The 21,963-nt window shown below is 36.7% G+C and overlaps 1 protein-coding gene and 1 long non-coding RNA gene across 2 annotated transcripts; one reads left to right on the top strand and one right to left on the bottom strand.

The window, feature by feature from the left end:
- The first annotated feature begins 1,494 nt into the window (after positions 1 to 1,494).
- On the top strand, positions 1,495 to 21,880 carry slc13a3 (solute carrier family 13 member 3). The gene is made up of 13 exons (XM_051653325.1): positions 1,495 to 1,777; positions 2,441 to 2,706; positions 4,871 to 5,034; positions 5,432 to 5,495; positions 5,895 to 6,074; positions 9,495 to 9,620; positions 9,720 to 9,812; positions 11,770 to 11,874; positions 15,370 to 15,467; positions 17,056 to 17,168; positions 17,616 to 17,777; positions 19,822 to 19,959; positions 20,446 to 21,880. Exons 1-13 carry the CDS (start codon positions 1,670 to 1,672, stop codon positions 20,620 to 20,622), a joined length of 1,794 nt encoding a protein of 597 aa, XP_051509285.1. The 5' UTR covers positions 1,495 to 1,669; the 3' UTR covers positions 20,623 to 21,880.
- LOC127414942 (uncharacterized) lies at positions 4,175 to 9,457 on the bottom strand. Its single transcript, XR_007892872.1, has 5 exons — positions 9,214 to 9,457; positions 5,996 to 6,131; positions 5,425 to 5,478; positions 5,216 to 5,279; positions 4,175 to 5,008 (listed from the first exon to the last, which is right to left on the bottom strand). It is a non-coding gene; the product is annotated as an uncharacterized LOC127414942 (long non-coding RNA).
- Positions 21,881 to 21,963: the final 83 nt, after the last annotated feature.

Genomic DNA, 21,963 nt, shown 5'->3' on the forward strand with positions numbered 1-21,963 from the left:
CAGAAGGCGTCGTCAAGCTGGTGACGTATAGACAACTTTCGTCCAATCATTTGACGTCTAATTATATCAATAGCGGGAGTTGCTGGAATTCGGGTGGGGGGAAAAATAATGCAGCACGCACACAGAGAAACCGCGCCACTGTTTAAGGGATTTCAAAATAAAAGTCATTATATGATTTAAAAATAAAAGCCATTGTACTGTTTTGACCTTACTAAGTTTATTGAATTCTCGCTCTGTTACGGGTCCGCGCAGCCATGTTGGAGCCCAGGTGGCCACCTATATCACATGCAGGACGGGCTGGCCCAAATTACCCAGCGGCCCACAGGGAAAACGCCTGGTGCTCCCGATGGCCAGTCCGCCCCGGCTGTAGAACTTCAATACATTTTTTTGTTGGCAAGAATATAAAGAAAATTACCCTGAGGAATATTTGCTGGAGTAAAAATTGTGACAACTAGCCCTGGTCCCCCCTACAATGCACTTTCTGATAAAAGCAAAACCAAAATGTAGTCATTTTCAAGAGACTGAAAAAAAGTTAAAACTATAGCCTATTATAACAGTAAAATTGAAACAAAACCAAAAGCTTAAAGGTGCAATATATAATATATTTACTGTACTAAAGCATAAAATTATCATAATATGTTATCAGAGATTTAGGAAACATGCTAAGTTGAAATACTGGCTTCTCCGAAAACAATGCTACAGCCAGTATATTCTACTTTGAAAGTAGTGATGGGTCGTTCATGAACGATTCGTTCATTTTGAACTAATCTTTTATGTGACTCAGAAGAATGAGTAGTCTCAGAGAGTGATTCGTTCATTTTGTGTTGGCCGCCTCGGTTCGTTTGTTACGTGAAAACTGCATAGGTACTGTACAGGAAACAGAAGTGATTAGTTCACCTTTCAACTCTTTTGGTCCGAGTCGTTCGTTCTTTTGTCACGTGACAGCCGAATACAAGAACATTTCAGAGGTGAACTAATCATTTCTGTTTCTCATAATTTGTCCTGTTTGGGACTATAATCAAAGTTTGCGTAAGTAGACGTGTTGGGGGGTATTTAGAATTTGGACTGCAGTACCCATTTTAAACGCTTGATGTCAATGTTACATATTGCTCCTTTAAAAACACACACACACACACACACACACACACACACACACACACATATATATATATATATATATATATATATATATATATATATATATATATATATATATATATATATAATGTATGTAACATCCTAAAAGTTAATCGTTGTGTAATTGGTAAAACATTGAAACATCAGAGGTCATGGCCTCATAATGCATCATGTCAAAATTTGTTGACCTGTCACTCGGTTCCAATATGATCACGCTTTACAGACACTTCATTAGTTAAGAGAATATGCCTTTAATGTTTTTAATGCTTACCCCCTTTGTGAGCCAGAAACTTTGCTCTTCATCAATCCTGTCGCTAAAGACCTACCCACGATGTTGTAGACTTAAGTCGAGGGGTCTGTAGAGTTACGCACAGGGAGTTAACAAGTAAGCCAATAGTTAATCTTCTCTCACTGTGCTAAAAAATAATAAAGCAAAAGTGATAAAGTTGGAGACCAACCGCCGGTCTTCAGAGCCGCAGCGGGCTACGGTGCAAAGACAAGGAAGCCACAAAGAAACGCGTTTTATGCCGCTATGGATCCTGCAAAATTTTCCAGGAAGCTCTGGTGCGTGCGCCAACAGCTCATTCTGATTCTCGCGCCGCTGCTGTTGCTCCCTGTGCTCTTCGTTGTGCCACCAAAGGTAAAAAATAAATTAATAAATGAAGCTGTTAATATCACTCACGAGCTGCTATGGCCTTCTGAACTCCTTGAACTTTTGAAGAAGTTTCATATGGGCAAATATGCTTTAAACCAAAATATTTTGCCACGTGAGTAAAATAATCTGTCTGATCATACCGTCAGAGTCCTCCTAAGAGAAATGTGCAAATGTTTATACTACAGTAATAAGATTTGTTTCATTAGTCTTGTTATATACACGGAGTATGATAATACAGTACAGTATATGAAATGAAATATGTAATTCCACTTGCCGTCTTCATGAATACATGTGCTGCTAGTGTGTCTCCAATAAATAATTTGCTGAAACAAATTTTACTGGTATATTGCTTGCCCACAGAAAATTCAGTCAGTCATAATCCACATTAATTTAGCCCTTAAAGGGATAGTTCACCCAAAAGTGAAAATTCTGGCTTCATTTATTCACTCAAACGGTGTTTCAATCTTGTATGACTTTCTTCTGTAGAACAGAAATTGAGAAGTTAGGAAGTATGCTAGCCTGAATACAATGAAAGTTAATGGTGACTGAGGCTGTCATTCTGTCAGACTTCTTCTTTTGTGTTACATGAGGGTGAGTAAATGATAATAGAATTGTCATTTTTTGCAACTTCATGTCTGTTGCTTTCAGGAGGGAAAATGTTTGTATGTGGTGTTGCTGATGGCATTGTACTGGTGCACTGAAGCGCTCCCACTGGCAGTGACTGCCATGCTCCCTGTGTGCCTCTTCCCCACTATGGGAATCCTGCCTTCTAAGAAGGTATGTCCGCAGTACTTCCTCGAGACTAACTTCTTGTTCCTGAGTGGCTTAGTGATGGCATCTGCTATAGAGGAGTGGGGTCTCCATCGCCGCATTGCCCTCAAGGTGCTGAAGATTGTGGGAGTGAAACCGGCCTGGTGAGAAGGTTTAAATTAAGAGGCTCTGTGTTTTAATTGTTCTTTTATGATAACGATTATGATTTTATGATTCACACAATCATCTTTATCTCCAATTTCAGGTGTTATCAATTGTAGATGGCAATTTAGGGCAGTCTGTGCATACATGACCTATTTTAAACATTAGGCTACGGCAGGTGACTGGGGGTGTGCGTGGGCTTGTGGTAAAATTGGGAGGAAAACAATGGATCTGATTGGTCATTTACCTGCATGTCTGCATGATTCAGTCATCGATTCTGTTAGTCACTATAAAGTCAGCTTTCTACATTTGACAACTTTTTCTCTTACTCTGCAAAAATGTTTGTTATTCTGAAAAGTTTATTTTCATAGCATTTAGGGGTCTGTGCGGGATGGATTTTTCTGACCTGCTCCCGTGAGATTCTATCCTGCTCCTGCAAAAAATGTCATATTTTGTCCCATTCCCACACACAGCTTTCATGTTTTGTCCCGCTCCCACCTGCTAAAGCTGCAGGCAGAGGTCTACTTGAATTTTCTTAAAGTACTTTCCCGCTCCTGCCCACTCCGGTGTCATAGGCTATTTTGCCAATTCCCACCCATAAAAAACACCCATTTTGTTAACACATTGCCAATTATCTGATTTACCTGTGGTTGGTTTCAACATTTTGTTTGTTCCTTTCTTTAATAAAGCAGTAACATCTATAGCACTAAGCGATCTGCCTTCATGCTCAGACATTTTGCGTCAGAGTGGTACTTTCCGCCGCATGGAGCACGAGAAACAATTTGTATGAATGAGCCACCGCCCCTGCTTGTAAATCTTTTATTTTTGTTGCTCTTGCACAATAGAAGAATAACACAAATATTATTCGGTACCTTAAAAACATAAAATAAATTTGAGTAATTTTTATTTTATGTTTAGATATTTATATTTTGCGTGAGAACCGCGATTAATTTCATTCTCCTGCTTCTCACGCTCACATCAGTGTCTTCCCGCTCGCACCCATACTCAGCAATGAAAACTTGTCTCACGCCGCACTCTGGTGTGTCGGGTCCAGCGGGAGTGAAGGCTCCTAGTGCCAATGAGGAGGTTGCCACAACAACCCAACAGGCTCCACTTGCCTATGGCCTAAAATGGTCAGAAATGGTCTTGATTTCCGTCTTGACAGACAGTAAAATTACACCCTACCTATCAACCCTAGTTTAAACTACATAATTTGAAATAGATACTTAACAAAGATACTGTATGCCACTGATTTCTGTGTGCCCTGAATTACCATGTACAGTTGGCAGTGCTGGGTAGTAATGGATTACATGTAATCTGGATTATGTGATCAGATTACAAAAATCAAGTACTTGTAATTAGATTAAAATACATGAATCAGATTATAGTTACTTTTTATGGACTACATGATTACATATTAATCAGGCAAAGGCAATACATTGTTCAGAATTTATTGACCCTCTAATTTGGAAATATTAAAAAAATGTCATTCTAAATCAGTCTACAGTTGATTAACATTTGGTAAATTTGGTTTTCAAATGGGAGGTGGGGGGGGGTGGGGACCTGATTCTAGTCACCGGTCATAATTACACTGAAGGTGGAGCTGTAATCCACACATAAATGCCAAACCAGCTGCATTAGTACTGTGAAGTTAGTTTTAGTTTTGCAAATTGCTTTGGTACTCGGTTTCAAAAACGTACATAGACACCCTTTTGCTTTTGCGACAACTTTCGAGACTTTTTTTTAACGTTGATTCACAAATATAACTGGTCTGATCTGTTACCACACATGGATGACATTGGTAATGCCGAAATTGCCAGAGTAACATTTTAATTTAAATTTGCTCGTAAACAGGCAAATAGCAGGTAAAACACACAAACTAAAATAATATAAATTCTCATATTTTGATCCATTTAGAACAGTTTTTACATTGTCAAGCTTATCCTACTCAGATGCATGTGAAATCAAATAAACAAGAATTAGGTCACAAGTAATCCAAAAACAATCAGATTAAATTACTTTAAAATGTAATCCAAGAGAGTATGTTACTGACTACAATTTTAGTCATGTAATTTGTAATCAGTAATCAGTGTTTACATATTTAACAATGGTTAAATGGTTTCCTAGTTTTGGTGGTTGTAACTCTCGTCGTTGTTTCTTCTTCAGGCTGATTTTAGGGATGATGGTCACTTCCTCTTTCCTGTCAATGTGGTTGAGTAATACAGCCACAACAGCCATGATGCTTCCCATTGCTAATGCCATACTGGAAAGTCTGTTTGGAAATCTGGAGACTCTAAAAGAGAACTGCAAGGTCAAGAGTGACCCAGAGGGTGGGTACAGTAAGGAAATGAAAGAGCTTTTAAGTTTTTAGATATTTTTTTAATCCCATTTCATTTATCAAATGCTACCATGAAATTTGCACACTATGAATGACTAATTTGGTCTGAAAATATTTGATTTAGTATTTGTTTGTGGAATAAACCTGCACACATGAAAAACATAATATACAACCTGAACAGAGAACTTTGAACTATAACTTTTTCCAAAACAGCACTTTTGTTGTCAGTCAAGATTCCTTTAATGTATAAAAAGAGACGGAAAAGCGTTTCTTTTTCTTATTAAAAACTCAGACACACATCTGTTAAAAGTCATGCTTGATGTGAAATGTGAGATTCAGATAAATATTATTATTATAAGAGGTATTTATAATCAAAATTTACCCTGCAGGTGATTCTCAGGTGAAGATGCACGTACTGCCTTCTGAAAAACAGATACTGACAACAGATGACAAGTGAGCATGAAGACTTCAACTGTGAATGATTATTTGAATAAGCAAATACAAAACTCAAATGATGCAAGTTAGAATCTACTGTTAAAAGTCAGACATCATCATTATAGTGTAATAATTTAATTATCTGAAGCACTTAACTTATACACATGTATACACATTTTGTAGTCAACATACTGTAGTAATCTTATAGATTATCCAGAATTCATCATTGCAATATCTGGACTGTAACACTTTTTGGATTAATTTGCAAAAGATGTCATTTTGAGACAGCCAGGCGTGTTCTCTAAACACTTAAGTAAACTTGAAATTGTTCCATCTTATGGTGTCATCCTTACATACTCCTAAATGATAAAGTCTGAGTCATTACTCAGAGATTCTCTCTCTTCTGTAACCTCACAGGGCTGACTGGACAAACAGATCAGAGCCAAAGAATATGGAAGAGATCAGAAGAGAGGCAGAATACCAGATTAAAGTGTGGAAAGGATTTCTTATCTGTATACCTTACGCTGCAAGCATCGGAGGAACAGCAACTCTCACTGGCACTGCCCCTAACCTGATCCTGGTGGGTCAGCTGAAGAGGTATTCACCCCAGACAATGCACAAACTCATTTATATGTCTTGGTTAATTTTGTTCCTCTGTGAAAAACAAGCAGTATAATCTTTAAGGCTTAATTTTGCCCAAAGTCTATTACGCAGTACATTTTTGAGACCTGCCAAGCTATTTTCTTGATCAACTAATCTCCTAGGCATCTCACACTCTCTGCTTTTATGCTCCAAAATTACAAAAATGTAAAATTTTCCACCAAAATACCATACCGTATTAGTTATTGTTGCTACTGTAAAACCATAACACATTAATATGGAATCTTCTTCAAACAGTGTAAGAGGCTTTCTGTCATTTTGTTTTATTTCTTTTTTATGACATTGGTAAAGGAAGAAAAACATTCTCTAGCTTGGGAGGATGAGACCTATTCATGGGACAGCAGCATCAGATTTTTACATTGCAAAATTGTTTTCATGACCGTTTTTAACATCTTGGTCAATGGGTGTGACTCTTAAATAACTCTAAAAAGTCCATACTTTTCTCATCAGTTTCATAGTTTGCAGCCTGATTACAGTCCCTGTAGGATTGAGTGATACCAGTTATTCATGTCAGTGCTAGGTGACAGTTGTGCAGCATCTTCCCACATGCAGATGGCTTTAATCATCTTCTTAATGAAAACAATTGCAAAAGGTTGGAATCTGTATTCAGATCAGGCTTTGGTTCAAAGAACTAAAACAGTGCTTTCCATACTAGTGACTTTGCTTTAATTAAATGCTTATAAGAATAACATTTAATTTATCAGTAACACTGGATGAAGTTCATTTGTCAGTCATTAAAACTGTAGACAGTGTATCTACTTTGGGGACTTTTAAATGGTTTACCACAAAGGGTACTTTTTATATCTGTACTTCTTTCTTAACTTCTTTAGTTTTTAATTCAGAGATCATGGAAATGTGTATCCCCTACTAACCCAACCCAACCCTTACCCCTAAGCCTATCCCTCTCAGAAATATTTTTACATTTTTAAATGATCATTAAGACATTTATAAGCTGTATTTGATTTTACTGTCCTTGTGGGGACATTTGGTCACAATGTTTTTAAGAGAGGGACTGTGCATAGTCTGTGTGAACTCCAAAGCAGTTCTTTTTAGAGAAAAAACTAGGGCATTGGGGGCAAAAGAAGTTGTTTAGTCAAGAAATTAGGTCACCTATATATCAACTGGCCACAAAGGAATGTAGTTTGCATTCTACCCAGGATTACCTCTGAGTTTTAGATGGCTGAGAGCCCACCTGAATTACAACAAGCAAGCTGAGTAATTTTGGTTGCTGGAATTCTGTTTTTTTAGTAATTGTAAAATAAGAAGCAGAAACATTTAATGAGATGCTGTACAAGACCACAAACCTCGAAATCATGGCACTTGGGAACATGAGAACTGCAATGCATCAATTAGAATATTATTTAAATTTTTGTTCTTGGCACACACTTTCATACCATTGTGATTTACAAAAATTAGCTTACAGTTATGTCAAGTAACAGGTTATATCAGATAGAAAGAGAGGGCCATACTGATGTGTATATGAAGCAAATAGTTGGCTAACTTTCATTATTTATTTTTTTCAGTTGCAGGATAGGGTCTGACATGTTCTTGAAGAAACATGTTAAAAGAGATGTTTATTTATTTATTTATTTATTTTTTATAAATTTTTTAAACTCATTGAATTCTTTTTACTTGCTTGCTTTCTTAATTAAAAATTCTTGCTTTAATCCAGTGGTTGGATAAGTATGAACCCTACTGAAGACCTCAGATTGAACTGGATGGATGTCCTTATGTTTAGGTTGCACACATAATTCAATATACCATAACGTGAAAGGTCAATGGTACAGTCTGTAGCCTTTGCGTTGCTTTCATTTAATCAAAACAGTGTCATGGATAACTTGTGTAGCCAGTACTAGACACGATCTTTTAGAGGTCAATTCTCTGTGTAAAAGCAATATGTTGAGCTGGACTTCTCATATTTAACCTTATTTACTAAGAGATCCCTGTTTAACCTCCTGAGACCCGAGTGCGACTGATGTGTGCATTTTTAAAAATACAAATACTGTAGGGCTGCATTTACTAATTTTAATGAATAGAACCATAATGTACAGTGATAAAATATAACAAAAGTTATATTACAATGAAGCAAAATTACCCACAGATGTGTTAATGTTGAAAGTTTTCAACTTTTGAAGGAATAATGTCTCAAAATCCACTTATGTGGCCATCAAGTTTATCAGCGTGCTGATGCGGGAAAATGAATGGATTTTTTAAAGTGGCATATCAAACAAAACTAGAGATGCTATTCTTTACACCCAAACAGGTTTCAATGAAAAAACAGAGAGGTTTCTTACCAGAGGCACTTTTTTGGCTCTGCGCCCCTGGAAGCACTTCATGGAAATCAACGTCATGCTGATGTGACACGTGACATGGTGTGGCAGAAGTTTAACCCTTAAATGACAGTCTAGAGTCTTGTGAACAGTATTCAGTCTGTGTAACATAATTTAAATTATGTGTTGTGTATTGTGAAGCCAAAATACAATGTCCATGCATGTGGACGCGGGGTCGCACGAGATTAAGTGGTCATATTTAGCAGTATATCTTTATTATTTTCTTGTTTCTTACTTCATGGATGAGTTGGACCATATAGTGAAGGAAAAGCAGCAAGTCCTTCTCCAATACTTTTTAAAAAGCATCCCAGGATGTCATTTGTGTTATTTCATAAATTTGATCACTTCATTATTCTACAATCTGGAAAATAGTAATAATAAAGAATGAGAAGGTTTGTCTTAACTTTGGGCTGATTGTGTACTATACAGTATTCGTGTTTCAGTCACTGAGGATACACAGCTCTGTAGGTGCTGTCAGTTTATGGAAACATTTCCTTCAGTAACTCATTTGGCTACACGCTCAAATCATTTACCAGAACTCCTCACTGATGTCTAATCTACAATGTACTGCGAGGACATCTCGTCTCATAATGACTTGACAAAAATGGCAAAAGTTGAGCTGAGGTCAGCGCGCCAGTGTGTGAAAAATGAACAAATTATTTAAAGCGGCATATCAAATGAAACCAGAGACGCTATTCTTTACAACCAAACAGGTTTCAGTAAATTTTTTTGAAAAGGTTTCTTACCAGAGGTACATTTGTTGGCACTGCGCCCATAGAAGCAGTTCACGGAAATCAACGCCATGGTGTTTGGTCACGTGACTCTGTGTGTCAGAATGTTAACTCTTAAATGACTCAGAGTTCTTGAACAGTATGGAATGGGTTTAAATTAATTTAAATTATGCGTTGTGTATAGCGAATCCAAAATAGCCTCGCATGAGGCTGCGGGGTCACACGAGGTTAAAGCTGTGATAGACAAAAAAGTTATTTAAATGCAATGACATGTATGTGCATGTGTGTGTCTATAGCTACTTCCCTGAATGTGACCTCATAAATTTCGGCTCATGGTTTGTCTTTGCCTTCCCGCTCATGCTCCTCTTCCTCATCTTGGGCTGGATTTGGATTGCCTTCCTTTATGGGGGGCTCAATACACGGTACACACCCCCATCTACAGTAAACACACATGCTCTAGAAGATACTGTACATGCATACTCATGCATACATCTCTCAAATGTGTGTTTATTTGTACACAGACTGTGTATTAGCAAACATGATGAACGTGCAGCTGCAGAAGCTAAAGCCAAAACTGTTATTGATGAAGACTACAAAAAACTGGGCCCAATAAAGTAAGTCATGGAGTACTTTATCCTGTTTATCGACATACACACTAAATTTTTCACCTTCCCTCAATATAAAGTGTGAAAATTATATGTTTCCACAGTACCTGATCTGACCCTTAAAAATTAAAGCCCGACCAATATGGGATTTTTGAGACTGCTACCTATTTTAGAGAGGGAAAATTCACCGGTTACCGATCTGGTGGCTGATATATTAAATTTTTGAGCTGGAATTAAAACAGACCTTTTCTATGGGGATTTTGCACCGATTTTGCACCGATATGAACATGCAAAGGTACTCAGAAGGCTGCTTTCTTAAACAAATATTTTTATCAAAGAATATTTGACATTATTATTATACATTGTCAACAAATTCTAGAAATGAACACTGAGAAAATAAAAAAAATAAAAAAATACAATAAATAGCTAAATAAACATCAGTACTGTATGTTTAGTATCAGTCAGTTGCTGACCATTTAAATAAAGAAGAAATAAAAATAAAAGAAATAGCTAAATAAACATCAGTACCATTTAGTATCAGTCAGATGCTGACCATTAAAATAAAGAATAAATAAAAATAAAATAAATAGCTAAATAAACATCAGTACTTTTTAGTATCAGTCAAATGCTGACCATTAAAATAAAGAATAAATAAAAATAAAATATATAGCTAAATAAACATCAGTACTGTTTAGTATCAGTCAAGTGCTGACCATTAAAATAATGAATAAATAAAAAAATGAAATAGCTAAATAAACATCAGCATTATTGTTTACTATCAGTCAAATGCTGACTATTAAAATAAAGAATAAATAAAAATAAAAGAAATAGCTAAATAAACATCAGGACTGTTTAGTATCAGTCAAATGCTGACCATTAAAATAAAGAATAAATAAAAATGAAATAAATAGCATAATAAACATCTGTATTACTGTTTAGTATCAGTCAAATGCTGAATAAATTAATACTGCTGAGTCAAGTTAAACAGTGACAGTGGTTTTACACCGTATTCTACAATGCAAGTTCAGGGGAAACTTTCAACGGTGGAAAACCAGACTTTTAAATATTACATTTTATAAATGCAGTGACTGGAATTGTTCGGTTGAAGGGGGTACCAAACTGTGAATCTTGAACAAAACAGTTTGGTGAATACATGTTTACACATTAGCTTCCACTAAGCTGACAACATTGAAAGTAGCTACGTGATTAGCTAGTTATCTATAAGCTCGTTGTCACAGAGAGTAAAAGACGGACGTTGTTTATTTTACTTTCCAGCATTGTGTTTCACCAACTATGTAATAACATAGTGTGAAATCAACACTCAGCAGACACAATCCACCACCGCACCATTGTCTGCTGAGCTGCAAAAAGATGCCCTGATGTTTACCTTTCAATCTGCTAAATTACTGACTGCACTGACAAACTATAGCTGGCTAACATAGCAAACAATAGCAAAGATAAACATGAGTGACATGGTTGTCAGGGACAGGGTTAAAGTTATATTAGTAATATTGAAAAGGGAAAATGATGGGGTCATTGTTTATTAAGTTTCCATTATGTATTTCACAAACTAGTTAACAACTTACCGTGAAGACACCGCTGAACTCCGCCCTGTCAGCAGAACCACCGTCAGCTCAGAGTCAGCTCTGTAAACAGTGGAGTTGGAGTTGCTGGACAAACTACGCTATGACACCAATTCTAAAGCATTGTTTTCTGCATTATATGTTCTGAAAAAAAGTTTTCATATCTGCGCATATCGGTAAACATATACGCCGATACCGATATATCGGTGAAAGGCTAATGTAATCGGCCGACCGATATATCAGAGGGGCACTATTAAAAATTACCTTTTTTTTACTACATTTTTTAAGTTACCCAGCAAAACATTTTCAACAATGTTCTATTGTTCCTTTCCATCAGCAATTCAGTAAAAAAAGATTGAATTGCTCTCATCTATTCTTTATAGATTTGCAGAAGGATCTATTGCTTTCTTCTTCATTCTTTTTGCTGTCCTTCTGTTCACCCGAGATCCAAAGTTTGTGACAGGATGGTCCATTTTCTTCACCAAAGGGTAAGACACATCTCAGTGACAGACGGGTATTGAGCAATGTTAGAGATATCAAAAACACATGAATTTCCTGTCACATTTTAACTGAAAGATTTATGTTTTGGGTAATGAAAGATAAATCCAATACAAAAACTGTCATACTGAAAAAAATCTGAATAAACAGAATTTGAATATTTTGTTACAGTCATACATTTATATAAAATAAACCAAGCACTTTTCAATCTTTTTATAAGTATAAAGCTTCTTCCTTTTTGAAAACATAATTTGCCTATCGGTATAATTTGTCTGTCTAACTTTAGGTGACATTGTATTCTTAATTCAAATTTGAATGCTGGTTGCCATGTTAAATATTGCCATTTTTTCAGTATCTATTATTAATAGTAAAATATTGTATTTCGTAAAGTAGGCCTATATTATACAAAGTGACACTTTCTCATTAATTCACATTATAGTTGAAGGTCTAACGTGCAATACATTTTCAAACAAATATAAAAAATAAATCTGTGGCATTAGGAATTGGTCTATTCTTCATGCAAAAATATATGCAATTAGGAGTGTTTAGATTAATTATTATCTTTCAGAAAATATTAAAATAATCCCATTTATTTCAAAGGCCCATTCCAGTGTCTATTAATTGTCTCATTTTTGAAAGGTTTGAAAATTAGTAAATATACAATGTCAGTACATTAGTGTATCAATATTTATACAGGATTTCACTTACAAGGAAGAAAAGTAGTTTTATATATTTACATATGCAAATAAGAGAGTCCAGCACTAAGCATCCTCTCCTCTTTTAACTTTCTTTTTCTGTGGCCCATCACACTAATGCACACAGACAGAGAGTTCAAGAATATGGACCAGTTGACCTGCTCTCTCCATAGAGCTGACCTTTCTCTATCTGCAGGATGTCGGTTTACCTCAGGTCTTGTCTGAGTTACCCAGATAAACCCACAATTTATAGAAAAGAAACAGAGAGAAAGAGAACATGATTAATTTGTGCTCCACAAGATGTGAGGGTGATTCAGCATCTCTAGATGAGAGGAACATGTTTAAAAGCACACTGTCTTGGAACAATAAGAGATAATAAATTGGTTTGCAGGGTTGTGGCTAATACATTGATTCAGTGGTACATATTAATGTGCTGAGATGCTAAATCAAGATTGCTTGTTGCATTAATGTTGAATGTTTTTCGAATCTGCAAAATGTCATCAACGTTTTTCCTGTTGCATATTATTTAATACAGTTTATAAATAAAGGTGATGTCTTTATAAGGAATAGTTTACCCAAAAATGAAAATTCTGTTATCATTTACTCAGTCTCATGTTGTTCCAAACCCATATGATGTTAAGCGGAGTGTTAGTCACCATTATCTTTTATTGTATGGAAAAAGATGAATTGAAACATGAGAGTAGAGTAAATGATAACAATTTAAATGGTTGGGTGAACTATCCCTTTAATATGCAGATTAAACTATAAGTAAGCAATTTAAATATGTGAGCCTTAATGAAAAGTGTAAACAATGTTGTGCTATCTAAACATTGCAACCAGCCCGCTATAGCAACATTGGTTCAACCAATTTTCAGGCAGTACTATCTTTTTGTAAAATCAATGGCGGGGTGGAAGTTGCGGCTCGTGACCACAGATATAGGTGGGACAGATCTTGCTTTATATAAAAAAATTTTTTTTACATTATTCTACTCGTTCAACTCATCATTCAAACACAAAGGCACTGACATAATATGTGTTGTCCTTGCATTAATTCACCACAAGGCGGCACATAATCAATATAATGTTGTTTTTAATATTCTAAATAAGAATGCTTTATCTTAAAATGTTGACTTGTTATAGATCAAAATCTAAATCAAATATTATTTTATAGTGTTAAGTGTTGTTGAAGAAATGCTTTATAATGAAAATAATGTTTTAAATCACAGTAAATTTTACTTATCTTTTGATTGCCAAACCTGCAGAACCAAGTTGTTTGATAGTCAGTTTGTCTTGAATTTGCTGTAGAAACAACACGCTGTTACACACACGTTTATCAATAGTACTCGTCATGCTCACAATCTGTCACACTGTTGGCATGCACTAATACTAAATTTACCTTTGGTTTGGTGCTATGTATGGGTAGATTAATTTCTGACCCAATGTGTCTCAATTGAGGGCTTGTTGCCATACCATATTTGACCACAGATTTCCACTGGGAAAACTGAGGGGTGCTGTGGAGTTTGGGGGGCAGCAGACACTCTGCCCCCCAAATATAACTATATCAAACACTGTGTAACGGAGCTTTCAGCTACTTTACGACTTAGAAATAGGAATAAATCTTATACTAGGCCTGCTTTTAAATGCATATGTCAGCATTTTGAACACATTTACTGGAAAACGAATTACATTAATGGCAGTGTATAGTTTGGATCTATGTTTTCAAGTGGATGAATATTTAGGCAGGGCTCTGCCCTACCTGCCCATCTAGATGAGCCATGGCTGGTGGGAAATTTTCATGAGAAAACCTGCTTGAAAACTTATTTTAGCATTAGTGTTTGGTGATGCTAGTGGCATAAAAAATACGCACTTCACCTTCAAACGATTATTTCCGATAGTAAATTAGGATAGTTTACCCAAAAATGAAAATTCTCTCATCATTTACTCACCCTCATGCCATCCCAGATGTGTATATATAGAAAAAAAGATTTTTAGAAGAACAGTTCAGCTCTGTATGTCCTCACAATGCAAGTGAATGGTGATCAGGCCTTTGAAGCTCCAAAAAGCAGATAAAGTCAGCATAAACACAATCCAACAGATTGGATTATGCACAATCCTCTAGTGGTTTAATCAATGTCTTCGGAAGCAATTCAGTTGGTTTTGGTGATCATGATTTCAAGCACTATTACACTTCCTATATCGCCATCTAGCACTCTGCACATGCCTCAAGCATAGGAAGTGTAATCGAGCTTGAAATCATGATTGTGCCTAGAGACTGCAGTAGCAAGACCTTGAAAGTTCTGGCCACTGTTCACTTGCATGTTTTGGACCTACAGAGCTGAAATGTTCTTCTGAAAATCTTTGTTTGTGTTCTGCATAAGAAAGAAAGTCATAAACATCTTAGATGGCATGAGGGTGAGTAAATGATGAGAGACTTTTCATTTTTGGGTGAATTATACCTTTGACTGAAAAATGGTTGAAAAGCAGTCAACTTGCTTACCAGATCTGACTACTAGGTTTCAACAATTCAACCACACATGAAGCTAGCATGAATAATTCAATCTTGCTGTGTTCTCAGGGGCTTAACTTACTGCATGAATTCTCAGCAAAACAGTTTCAACACAACAGAACAGCTAGTTCTATTTTTGAGTTGAGGGTCACATGAAATATCATGTACTGTTGTCCACTTTGCTAATTAGAGCTTGAATTAGCAATGTGACTTGGTTTATATCTGTTTCTCTGTGCATCTCTAAATGTATGTTTACCTCTCTCTCTGCTTTGGTCTTTCTCCAGTTATGTATCTGATGCTGTTACTGGAGTCATTATCATCTCCATACTCTTTTTCTTTCCATCCCAGCGTCCATCTATATGCTGGTGGTTTGATCCGAGAGGTGAGTAAACAGTTGATTGATCTCCTGTTTTGTGGTTTTATGACTTGAATGAGCCGTGGAGTATGAAATCAGCTCATAAACTTTAAATTGTGCAAAGACTGAAGTGTGTATATTGATTCAAAATAATCAATATACACTCACAGAGCACTTTATTAGGAACACTGTGGTCCTAATAAAGTGCCCAGTGTGGTCTTCTGCTATTGTAGCCCATCCGCCTCAAGATTTGATGTGTTGTGCATTCTGAGATGCTATTCTGCTCACTACAATTGTACAGAGTGGTTATCTGAGTTACCCTAGCCTTTCTGTGAGCTCTAAATATTGAAATATCAAATATTGTAAAATGGGGAAGTTTTATTTTATTTTTTTATTTTTTTTGGCAGACACCATCGGTGTCAGTACACACTGTTACATTATTAACTTTCTAATACAGTTTATTCTGGCAGCCGAATAGGTTTCTAGATCATGTGTGAATCGGGTTTATGTTGAAAAAGACGAGGAATGTTAATGATTCTGATTAGTGTGTCTGAGAGTGATCCAGCAGTGAACACTAACTGTGGAGCCACTGTGTTGAGATTATAATAATCTCAAAGAAATCTTACAACCACTCACTGTCTACTCATTCATTTTCAATTCTTTATTTTTTAAGCTTCTTTATTCTAATTTTATCTGGTGCAAGTTAGTAGTTTTACATCACAAAAATATTGTGATAGCAGTATTCCCTGTGTGTAAAGGGTTAAATATGCCTTGGGTTATGTTGGCATCTAAATCCTGCCAGTAATTTCTAAAGCCCTCTGTTGGTCACAAAATGTGTCAGCACCAGCATAAAAACATCAGCCTTTCTGGAATCCTTCAAATGAATCAAAAGTCAGACTTCATTTCCTCTGCTGCCAGATGCAGTATTTTACCACCAGTTCCAAATCAATTTTCTTTCCTAGTGCAATTCAAAATATGCAATCAAAATCAGACTTTTCATGCAACAAAACAAAGTGTACATCTGGAGCAGGCTTGAGAATAGAATCAACTTTAACTTAGCACAGTGTTGCATATTAATGAACATCTACCTACTATGTGGTTCAAAAGTCTGAGTCCACTTTTGAAAATGTTTCTATAATGCAATTTTAAAATATAATAATTTTTTTATTACAAATATATAATCAGCATAACAATGATTGAAAATTTAGTTATAAAATGAATTTCAGACTTTCTAAAGTATTTGGTATGCCTCAATTTTGCTGGAATGACAGCATGCACTCAAGCTGGTATAGACTCCACTCGTTTGTACAAAACCTGATGATTTGTGTTATCCACCATGATTTGAAAATGTTCCAAAGTAAATCTTGTATGCTTCAATGGAAGCAAGGAAATCCGACATTTTGTACTACATGATCAATGTCACAAATTTGATTAGTGACCTAGAAATAGTGCAGAATCTTAAATATTTCTTATTCATTTTAAGTCATAATATTTGTTTTACATTTTTCCAAATCCTAAGACATTTAACACTTAAGATTTCCAGAAACAGCCAGACAGTCCTCTTAGTGGTTCTCAGGGTTATAATTCATTTTCATTTCTTTCTCTGCCTCTCTAGCTTCAAATACTCCATATGTACCCCTGTTGTCATGGAGAAAGGCTCAGGAGTGTGTGCCATGGAATATCATTTTGCTGCTAGGTGGTGGATTTGCAATGGCTAAAGGCTGCGAGGTACCTCATTATCTGCTTTTCCCCATCTGGACTGAAATACAAGTTGAAACTTCTTACTGAAGTTCTGATGCATTAAATCTGTTGATAATTCAATGTTAAAATATAAAGAAATTGGAAATATTAAAAAAATAAAATAAAACAATTCATCCCATGAATCTGGGAGTCTATATACTCATCTAAATGATACAATACTTTTAGCATTAAGCATTAAGAGCTTCTACCTTACCGTCACCTTATCCCTATACACCCATCTTGACTAGCCTAACACAGCAACATTGAAGTGATTTTGGGTTGGGACTATCTGCTTATTCGACCAAAGCCGGAACAAGTGTTTAGGAAACGTTTAAAAACAGTTATCATTTTTGCAGTTCCATTTGGTGATGCTAGAGGCACAGAAATGACACACTTTAGCTTTAAACCTATTCATGTGTTTTTGTTTTGGAATAGGAGTCAGGGTTAGCAGTATGGATAGGAAGCCACTTGGAGCCTCTTGCCCAGGTTCCTCCTGCTGTCGCGGTCATCCTCATCACAGCCTTCATTGCCTGCTTCACTGAGTTTGCCAGTAACACTGCCACCATTATCATCTTTCTCCCTGTCATCGCTGAACTGGTACTGTATGGACACACGTACAGCAAAATCAAAGCTTGTGTTATTTATGATATATATGAGCTCAGAGTCATATATACAATGCTTTCAGAAAGTATTCAGACCCCTTCATTTTTGTCGCATTTTTTTATGTTGCTGCGTTATGCTGAAATGCTTCAAATTATTATAATTTTTTTTTTTACATAAATCTACACTCCATACCCCATAATGACAAAGCAAAAATCAGATTAAAAAAAGTGAAATATCACATTGACATAAGTATTCAGACCCGTAACCCAGTACTTAGTTGAAGCACCTTTGGCAGTGATTACAGCCTCAAGTTTTTGGGTATGATGCGACAAGTTTTGCACACCAGGATTTGGGGTTTTTCTGCCATTCTTCTCTGCAGATCCTCTTAACCTCTGTCAGGTTGGATGGGGACCATCAGTGGACCATCAGTGGCCATTTTCAGGTCTCTCCAGAGATGTTTGATTGGGTTCAAGTCTGAGCCAATCAAGGACATTCACAGAATTGTCTCTAAGCCACTCTTGCATTGTCTTATCTGTGTGCTTAGGGTCATTGTCCTGTTGGAAGATGAACCTTCGGCCCTGTCTGAGGTCCTGAGCACTCTGGACCAGGTTTTCATTAAAGATATCTCTGTATTTTTCGCTGTGTTCAGCTTTCCTTCAACTCTGACCAGTCCCCCAGTCCCTGCTGCTGAAAAACACCTGCACAGCATGATGCTACCATCACAATACTTCACTGCTGGGATAGTATTGCACAGGTGATGAGCGGTGCCTAGTTTCCTCCAGACATGACGCTTGGAATTCAGGCCAAACAGTTCAATCTTCGTTTCATCAGACCAGAGAATCCTGTTTCTAACAGTCTGAGAGTCCTTTAGGTGCATTTTTTATGTGTCTTGCATTGAGGAGAGGCTTCCGTCTGGCCACTCTGCCATAAAGCCCAGATCGGTGGAGTGTTGCAGTGATGGTCATCCTTCTGCAAGTTTCTCCCATCTCCACACATGATCTCTGGAGCTCAACCAGAGTGACCAACGGATTCTTGGTCACCTCTCTTACCAAGGCCCTTCTCCCCCGATTGCTCAGTTTGGCCTGGTGGCCAGCTCTAGGAAGAGTCCTGGTTGTTCCAAACCTCTTCCATTTAAGAATTATGGAGGCCACTGTGCTCTTGTTAACCTTCAATGCAGCCGATATTTTTTTGTAGCCTTCCCCAGATCTGTGCCTTGACACAATTCTGCCTCTAAGCTCTGCAGGCAGTTCCTTTGACCTCATGGCTTGGTTTTTGCTCTGATATGCATTTTCAGCTGTGAGACCTTGTATAGGCAGGTGTGTGCCTTTCCATATCATGTCCAATCAATTGAATTTGCCACAGGTGGACTCCAGTCAAAGTGTAGAAACATCTCAAAGAAGATTCAGAGAAATGGGATGCACCTGAGCTAAATTTCAAGTGTCAAAGCAATGGGTCTGAATACTTATGTCAATGTGATATTTCAGTTTTTTCTTTTTAATAAATTTGAAAGTGATCAAAAATCTGGTTATTGCTTTGTCATTATGGGGTATGGAGTGTAGATTGATGTGAAAAAAAATAATAATGTAAAGCATTTTAGCGAAAGGCTGCAACATAACAATGTGGAAAAAAAACAGGAAGGGGTCTGAATCCTTTCTGAATGCACTGTATGCTATGATTTATGTTTTATAATATGAAAAATAAAAATAAATTGTAACGTTACACTGTAAAAAGTGGTAAACAAACAGTGCAATTGTTACCTTGAGATTCTATTTTTTATTGATTTTAGCCTTGAAAATGACTTCTGTTGGTGACCTAAAGAGAGGTTGATTCAGTCATATTAAGTCATATTTTTGACTTAAATAAAACCAGTTAATTTAGTGTTAACTGACTTTAAAATAATAGATCCACCAAACATTAGAAATAGATTCTCAAGAGGAAACTAAATAATCTAGTCTTTTAAAGCATTGAATTTTACTTTGAATTTAAAGCATTAAATCCTGTGCCTGTTTAAAGTCTTCTGATTTGTGTATATTTTTAGGCCATCCGTGTGAAAGTCAATCCACTGTACTTCATGATCCCAGCAACAACAGGTTGCTCTTACGCTTTCATGCTTCCTGTGTCGACACCTCCCAACTCAATCGCCTTTGCCTCTGGACACCTGATGGTCAAAGATATGGTGAGAAGAGCAGCCAACCATAAAACACATGAAAAATTGTTATATCAGAGCACACAGATGTTATTACTTTCAAATGAGTAAAAGGTGCACTCAGTAATATAAATTTATATTCACTGACACCTAGTGGCGTAGATGCAGCAATACGCAAAAACAGAAGTTCTCAGTTACCGTCATTGTAACAATGCGCTATTTCGCAGTCAGCCAAAATTTATATATTCTGCGAGTAGAAGCATCCAATTATAGGCAGTGGTGGAAATGGCCGGGATTCATTGGAAGGACTACATGTCGACTTCCGGTGTGATCATGTTGTTTTGAATTGGAACTGCATCCCCCCTCTAAATTGCTTCCCCGGGTTCCATCCACCCCAACTACAATTTCTTTGTGTTTTAAAAAATTCCTGAGTGCACCTTTAAGCGTGGTGTTGGGGTTTGCAGGTGAAAGACTGTGTTAATATGATGTGTTTGTGTGATGTTGGGTTTTTAACAGGTGAAGACTGGGTTTGTGATGAACATCCTGGGCATTGTGTGTGTGTCTCTAGCCATGAACACATGGGGTCTTCAAATGTTTAATCTACACATGTACCCTGATTGGGCAAGACCTTTAAACATTACCTCAGTAACTGTGCCTACACATACCATACCAGCTATGAATATGACAGGCTAGAGAACAGACTCGAACTAGGACATATGTGTACATGCACACAACGTATTCTTATGATGTGATTTAAATCCATGTATATAAGACCAAGTGAAAGATTTAACAATCAAAATTACACATTCAGTTTGGATTCTGTATATACTGTAGATATAAGACTGAAAAGAAATGGAAACTGAACTCTTAATTTGCTGAACTAAGGAATTTCCCTCAGTGGATGGATCAACACATTACCATGACCTCACTTCCTGCTCAGCACTGGCCTATTGTGCCTTGAAGAAAACTTTAACAGTTTGGGAGACTTTGAAGAAGTACACTAAATGGCCAAAAATATGTGGACACCCCCTTCTAATTAAAGAGTTTGGTTACTCCGTTAATACCAGTGAAGATAAATCATAATTCTACTCCAAACAATGCCATTCTAGGGCATTCGGTGCTTCCAACTTTATGGCAACAGTTTGGGGAGAGCCCTTTTCTATTCCAGCATGACAATGCCCCTGTGCACAAAGCAAAGTCCATAAGGAAATGGTTTACTGTGTCTGATGTTGAAGAAATTGACTGGCCTGCACAAAGCCCATACCTGAACCCCACTGAACACCTTTGGGGTGAATTGGAACACCAACTGAAAGCCAGACCCCATCGCCCAACATCAGTGCCGGACCTCAGTGATGCACTTGTGTCTGAATGGGAGCAAGTCCCTGCAGCCATGTCACTACATACAGTATAGTGGAAAGCCTTCCCAGAAGAGTGGAAGTTGTTATTGGTCAACAAAGGGGGAAATTGATGCCTGTGGTTTTGAAATTGAAGGTTCATCAAGCACATATGGTGTCCACAAACTTTTGGCCACATAGTGTATATAATGTTTATAAATGTAGTTTAAAGGTGGACTTTAAATCTTAAAAGAATCCTAAGCATCATTTTGTAGGTTGTAAATTTGTTCTATTAATGTAATTTGTATAAATAGTTGTTTTCTTCCAGTTGTTAATATGCAACATTTCAATGTTAAATTGTTATCATCTTGTGTTTATTATCCATGAAACCTAATTAAAGCTTTGATCCAACAAAACTATGTAGCGTTATTGGCAAAGCCCCTAATCGGACCAAGTGACAGATTTAACAGGCAGTTTTAAAGGAGATATGAATGTTGTAGTTCATTGAACAGAAAAGTAGAAATGTATTAGAAAGGACTATGGGAAAGCGGAAATGTAAATGTACAGAGGACCAAAACCAGCCAAAATTACTTTTTTAGAAAAAGAAGTATATGTGTGTCCAAGTTCTTTGAAAACCATTTTATTTGAAACCAGCAATCATAGCACTCACATAAGCTTTCATAACAGGCTGATGATGTTT

Source organism: Myxocyprinus asiaticus, chromosome 24 (genome assembly GCF_019703515.2).
Source record: "Myxocyprinus asiaticus isolate MX2 ecotype Aquarium Trade chromosome 24, UBuf_Myxa_2, whole genome shotgun sequence".
Classification (NCBI taxonomy): domain Eukaryota; kingdom Metazoa; phylum Chordata; class Actinopteri; order Cypriniformes; family Catostomidae; genus Myxocyprinus; species Myxocyprinus asiaticus.

What these genes read in the sequence shown, in the direction of transcription:
- slc13a3 (XM_051653325.1), top strand. Translation starts at nt 1,670, where the DNA reads ATGGATCCTGCAAAATTTTCCAGGAAGCTCTGGTGCGTGCGCCAACAG. An exon ending in ATACTGACAACAGATGACAA is followed by an intron (nt 5,496 to 5,894) that starts GTGAGCATGAAG and finishes GTAACCTCACAG; the next exon opens with GGCTGACTGGACAAACAGAT. An exon ending in AAAAAACTGGGCCCAATAAA is followed by an intron (nt 9,813 to 11,769) that starts GTAAGTCATGGA and finishes TATTCTTTATAG; the next exon opens with ATTTGCAGAAGGATCTATTG.